This window comes from Punica granatum, chromosome 3 (genome assembly GCF_007655135.1).
Source record: "Punica granatum isolate Tunisia-2019 chromosome 3, ASM765513v2, whole genome shotgun sequence".
NCBI classification, from domain to species: domain Eukaryota; kingdom Viridiplantae; phylum Streptophyta; class Magnoliopsida; order Myrtales; family Lythraceae; genus Punica; species Punica granatum.
In genome coordinates this window covers 22,203,366-22,209,949 of record NC_045129.1, presented here as the reverse complement: position 1 = coordinate 22,209,949, position 6,584 = coordinate 22,203,366, and the positions used below count along the sequence as shown (strand labels likewise).

General features: G+C 56.0%; 1 protein-coding gene across 1 annotated transcript; it reads left to right on the top strand.

The window, feature by feature from the left end:
* LOC116200460 (extensin-like) lies at positions 1–2,319 on the top strand. The gene is made up of 2 exons (XM_031531308.1): positions 1–585; positions 1,393–2,319. Exons 1-2 carry the CDS (start codon positions 1–3, stop codon positions 2,317–2,319), a joined length of 1,512 nt encoding a protein of 503 aa, XP_031387168.1.
* Positions 2,320–6,584: the final 4,265 nt, after the last annotated feature.

The window sequence follows — 6,584 nt, the reverse complement described above, 5'->3', positions numbered from 1 at the left end:
ATGGCGGAAGAAGACCGAGTTGACATCTCCGAGGAAGTCAACCCACCGGCTCCGACTCTTTCTCAACCACCTCCAACACATGCTCCGCCGCCTCCGACTCCTGCGGGCATACTCCCGGCATACTCAGGCGCCCCTCCAGCACATCTCCCGCCCCTGACGTCTTCGGGAGCGCTCCATGCACATACCTCACAGACGCCCTCCTCCTTCGAGGACCAAGCCCGCATCGCCGCACTCGAAGGCACGGTCAACCAAATGGCCACCAACATGGCGGAGCTGCTTGCCCTACTCAGGGGACCAAACCGCGCATCCTCGAGCTCCACGCCTCCGCCGGGACAAGGACCAACAGCCGACTCGACCCCGTGGGCTCCACCAATCCAAGCCCCAGAGAACATTGAGGCTCCCGCACCGCCAACGCTGCACACATCCACGGTCTACCCCTTCACCACTCAACTACTGCCGCCGCCGGCCCCCACGGCCGTCCCTTTTCCACCAGTGACCTTCCTATCTTCGGAGCACATCTTGTCCGCGCCTCCGCCCGTTTCCATACTGGCCCTAGCTATGGCCCACACAGTACCTCCGCCGATGGTTTTCCCGGCGTCCAGCGCACCCGCTCCGACTCATCTTCAAGCCGCGGAGCCTCCCCCCTATCCGTCTCTACAGCCTCACGCCGGCCTCTCCTACCAAGGACCGCCCCCCATAAACACCACCTTCCACGAACCGGGCACACCGACTCATGCGGCCCAGTTCGCCTCGCCGACGCATTTCTTCCCCGAGGCTGACGCCGAACAGGAGCGAAGGCTCAAGAGGATGGAAGAAACGATACGGGCCCTGCAGGCGGGCGACGCTCGTCCCGACGCACGTTACGGCGATTGCAGCCTATTCCCGGGTATGCGGCTACCCCCGAAGTTCAAGATCCCGGAATTCAAGACTTATGAGGGCACGACGGATCCACACCACCACCTCCGCCACTACCGGGGGAAGATGCTGCAATATTGGGAATACGAGGAGTTTGTCATCCCCTCCTTCCAAGATAGCCTGTCGGGATCGGCCCTCGATTGGTTCATGTCGCTGAAAGCCGAGGACATCCCAACATGGGAGGACCTCTCCCGGAGATTCACCGACCAATACCGATATTGCGCGGAAACGCCTCCCACCCTTCTGGAGCTGAGCACAAAAGAGATGGTACGGGGTCAAAAGTTCAAAGAATACGCTGCCAAATGGCGTGCCCAAGCAGCAAAGCACATCCCCCCAATCAGTGAAGCACAACAGATCCAGCTGTTTCACTCCACACTGAGGGGAGTGTACTATTCACACCTATTGGCGCACACTTCGTTCTTTTTCCGACCTCATCGAGGCCGGGAAAAAGCTAGATTTGGGGATCAAGCTCGGAAGGATGGAAGACCCCACCAGCAAAGGGGAGGAGTCATCAAAGAAAGCCCCCGCGGCGCGGTCGTCTTCCGGCGGGAGGAGAGCGAAGGAAGTTTCGGTAAACGCCGTCAATACGGCACATCAGGCGCCTCAACAATATTCAGTGAATCTCACGACCACACCGACCACCGCTCCTACCTACTTTCCTCCGCCTCCACAACACCAACCCAGTCGATCTACTATTCTGCCCCACCGATCCCACCGCCGACGGGCTCACAGCCATACAATCATTTGGCACCAGCCTCCGCTCAGCCCTCTCAACCCAGGCCCCCGGTGTCGAGAGCTCCTCCACCGGCGCAACAGGACCCTACTCCTCAGGGTCAACAGGTCGGCGGCGCGCCAAACCGACTCCGCAAACAATACACACCACTGCCTGCTCTTCTCTCTCATATATATCGGCAACTCTTGGCGGACAACCAGATTCAGCCGGTATCCCCGGGCCCGAACTTCGATCCGTCCGTTCAGAACCAGTCTAAACATTGCGAATATCATCAGGGCGCGCCGGGGCACACCCTCGACAATTGTTGGAGGTTGCGGGACGAAATTCAGAGGAGGATCGACAGCAACAGACTCACCTTCAACGTCGTCAGGCCCCCAAATGTGCAGGCCAACCCCCTCCTGGACCATAGGCCGAGTTCGGGGCCGTCCATCAACATGATCTCTATATGCGTCTCAGAGAGGGACGAAGAAGCGCAAGAGAATCCCCCCCGCCCCTTCGTGATCAATTACACCCCGAAGAACTCACAGTCGGGTTCACGGGACATGTGGTCGCATCGGTCTCGTTCGTCGTCGACATCCCCGCTCGGGAGCTGTACTCAGAAAGCAAGGTCCCCTGGACCTACGAAGGAAGTGTGGGGAGCGTCGAGTAGCAATTCAGTGTCATGGGGATGACACGCTCGGGACGGGTGTATGAGAGCCCGGCGACCAAGGACAAGGGGAAAGCGCTCGCCGTTAAAGATGGGGCGACGCCCGAAAGCTCGCCTTTCCCGCCCAAGAAGGTGACCGAGGAGGAAGCCGAAGCTTTCATGAAGATCGTGAAGGCAAGCGAATATAAGGTGGTCGAACAAATGGCCAAATCCCCAGCCCACATCTCATTGCTTGCCCTCCTCTTCGGCTCGGAACCTCACCGAGAGGCCCTCCTCCTGGTACTGACCGCGGCACAAGTCCCGAAGGAAACACCCCCGGACAGGATAGAGGAGACGATCGGGTCCATCTTTTCCAACACTATCTCGTTCTCGGACGATGAGCTCCCGTCCGAGAGTTGGTCACATTCACGGGCGTTGCACATTGTCTGTAAGTGCAACAATTACATCGTCGGCCCGGTCATGATAGACAATGGGTCCGCCCTTAACGTTTGCCCGGTGACCACCCTGAAACAAATGAATGTGGACCTCAATCGAGTCCGCTCATGCAAGACAGCGGTCCGAGCCTTCGACGGTTCACACAGGGAGGTAAACGGGGAGATCGACCTCCTCATAGACGTTGGCCCGTGTTCGTTCAGCATCACATTCCAGGTGCTTGACATCCCGAATGCATTCAGCCTGTTGCTCGGGAGGCCCTGGATCCACTCCGCCGGCGCCGTCCCCTCTTCTTTGCACCAAAGGCTGAAGTTCATCGTCGAGGAGAGGCTCATTATGGTGAAGGGAGAGGAGGACTACGCCATCTACAAGGAGACGGCGGTGCCCTACATCAGCATTGGGGACGATGAAAACCTCCCATTCCACTCATTCGAAACCATCTCCGTCATCCGGGACTACGGAGAGAGTGGGCCAACCCGCGCTGACCACATGATAAGAAGGTTCTCCTACGCAACAACTACATTCCCGGCACCGGCCTCGGGGCACGCGGACAAGGGATCAGCCGCCCCATTGAGATCGAGGAGTACAAGCACAGGAGGGGACTCGGCTTTCGCCCCTCCTGCCATGAGATCATCGAGGCTCGCAGGGGCAACCATCTTCACCATCTCGCCGCATACTACGGAAGGCTCAACAGGGGCACTTCAGTCCCCCCGCTATCTCACTTCTTCCTCGGGCCTTCACACACCATAGGAGGCACCCTTGACGGCCCTTCCTCGGACTCCGACGACACTCCTGCCACTCCGTCAGCCGTGTGTGCCGTCACCGAGGAGATTCCTTCAGGGGTTCACATCCGCCTGGCGTAGGAAAACGAGGAGCTGGACAACTGGACCTCAGTCCCGCGCTACTCGGCTGTGATTGCCGATGTGTAAGGCTTATCTATGCATAGGATGTTCCCCGCGTGTCGGCATAGCCATGCGCCACACGACGGGAGAGAGGGGTTTCTATTATGGCTTCTTGTTCACAACATCAATGAAATCTCTCACGCATTTTTTGAATTCTCTTGCATTCTTTCTCCCTCTCCTATTCTCTATTTCGCAGCGTTATAAACTTTCTAAGACGATTTTCTCGAATTTCCAGGCTCCACTCGAATCCAAATCCTTGATGCTTCGATTCGAACCTATCCCGAGAGCAACTCGGTGAGCCCCAACCCGTATACTTTGGGGAAGGGCTTCCCGAGGAGAGTCAAGTGCCCGAGATAGAAGAGAGTTTGCGTCGCCTTGAAGACTATCAAATCACCTCGGTCGAGCCAACGGAGGAGATCAACGTGGGCACTGAAGAAGAGCCTCACACCTTGAAGATCGGGACAGCGCTCGACCCTACACAGTGAGCCCGGATGATCGACTTCCTGAAGGAATATCAGGAGGTCTTCGCCTGGTCTTACGCCGACATGCCCGACTTAGACCCCTCAATAGTCGAGCACTTTCTCCCGCTCGACTCCGAGAAATTCCCTCCCAAACGGCAACAGTTACGGCGACAGCGGGCCAGCCTCCTTCTCCGCATCAAGGAAGAAGTCGTCAAACAGATCAATGCAGGATTCCTCGAGGTCTGCAACTGTTCAGAGTGGGTGGCAAACATCGTGCCAGTGGAAAAGAAGGATGGAAGGGTCCGAGTCTGCGTTGACTACCGAGATCTCAACAAGGCCAGCCCTAAGGACAACTTCCCCTTGCTGCACATCGACGTCCTAGTTGACAATACGGCACGCCACGCCCTGCCCAATTCTCTTTCATGGACGGCTTCTCCGGATACAATCAAATCCGGATGGCCGAGAAGGATAAACTCAAGACGACGTTCACTACGATGTGGGGAACCTTTTGCTACCGCGTTATGCCTTTCGGCCTCAAGAATGCGGGGGCAACTTATCAGAGGGCTATGGTCACATTATTTCACGACATGATGCACAAGGAAGTCGAGGTATATGTCGACGACATGATCGCCAAGTCCAAAGAAGGGGAAGACCATCTTATCAACCTAAAGCGCCTTTTCGACCGCCTAAAAGAATACAAACTCCGGCTTAATCCGGCAAGGTGCACATTCGGCGCTCGGTCAGGAAAACTGCTAGGATTCGTGGTTAGTGAGCGCGGTATCGAGGTGGATCCGGATAAAGTCAAGGCGATCAGAGAGCTTCCCCCGCCGTTAACGGTTCGAGAGGTGCGCGGCTTCTTAGGGCGACTAAATTACATTGCACGCTTCATTGCAAACCTGACAGACAAGTGCCAACCGCTCTTTCGCTTGCTCTGCAAGAATGCAGCGTTGGAATGGGACCACGAGTGCCAGAAGGCCTTTGACACCATCAAGGCCTACCTAATTCAGCCGCCGATATTGGTACCGCCCGTGCCGAACCGGCCCCTCATACTGTACCTCACAGTACGCCGACAATCCTTGGGGTGCATGCTGGGGCAAGAGGACGAGTCGACGCGCGCCGAAAGGGAAATATACTACTTGAGCAAGAAGTTCACCGAAGGGGAATCCAATTATCCGGAGATCAAGAAGATGTGTTGCGCGTTGGTATGGGTTATGCAAAGGCTTCGACAGTACACACTCTATCACACGATCCGCTTATTGTCAAAAGCGGACCCCTTGCGGTATTTGCTCGATAGCCCCTCATCCATGAGGAACATCGCAAAATGGCGCTGTCAGTTGACGGAATACGACATAGAGTACGTGCCTCGCACATCTGTCAAGGGGCAAGTGATTGCCGACCACCTAGCAGAATTCCCAATCGATGACGACACGCCGATCAACATGGACTTTCCAGATGAAGGAATCCTCCAGGTGGATGAAGAGAAAGAGGAACCAACGTGGAAGATGTACTTTGACGGGGCTGTCAATTCCGTGGGACCCGGAGTTGGGGCAGTTTTGATATCCCCGGACGGGCGCCATTATCCGGTCGCGGCAAAAGTGGATTTCTCCTGTACCAACAACGTAGCCGAGTACGAGGAGTGCATTCTCGGTTTGCAAGCGGCGATTGATTTCAAGGTGAAGGAGTTAGAGGTGTTCGGCGATTCCATGCTCACAATCTTCCAAACGTTGGGGCAATGGAAGACGAAAGATGCGAAGTTAGTCCCGTACCACGAATACCTTGAGGAATTGGCGAAGAATTTCGAGAAGATCTCGTTCACCTACACTCCACGCGCAAAGAATCAGTTCGCTGACGTACTTGCGACACTTGCGTCCATGGCGAGTATCTCAGAGGGGAACATCGTCGAACCTCTCGAAATCGAAGTGGCCAAACGCCCGGCCCACTGCAACGCGATTGAAGCGTCCGAAGCGAAGCCATGGTACGAGGACATCAAGAACTTCTTGCAAACGGGCCATTATCCCCCGTTCGCCGATCGCCGCGATCGAAAGACGCTCAGGCGCCTCGCGATGCACTACTTTCTGAGCGGCGAGATACTATATCGCCGTTCCTTTGATTCCACGCTCCTTCGATGCATCGACGAACACGAATCACGACGCCTTATGGAGGAAGTGCACCGGGGAAACTGCAGACCCCACATGAATGGCCTTATGCTCGCTAAGAAGATCATGCGCTTAGGCTATTATTGGTCCACCATGGAGACTGATTGTGTGAAGCATGTCAAACATTGCCACCGATGTCAAGTTTACGCCGATCAGATCAAGGCGCCGCCCAATGAACTACGCCCCATGACGGCACCATGGCCTTTTTCGATGTGGGGGATGGATGTGATTGGCCCGATCAACCCCAAAGCGTCTAACGGGCATATGTTCATTTTGGTGGCGATCGATTACTTCACCAACTGGATCGAGGCCATCACTCTTGCGTCAGTCATCGCAAAA

What these genes read in the sequence shown, in the direction of transcription:
- LOC116200460 (XM_031531308.1), top strand. Translation starts at nt 1, where the DNA reads ATGGCGGAAGAAGACCGAGTTGACATCTCCGAGGAAGTCAACCCACCG. An exon ending in ACACAGTACCTCCGCCGATG is followed by an intron (nt 586 to 1,392) that starts GTTTTCCCGGCG and finishes CAAGCTCGGAAG; the next exon opens with GATGGAAGACCCCACCAGCA.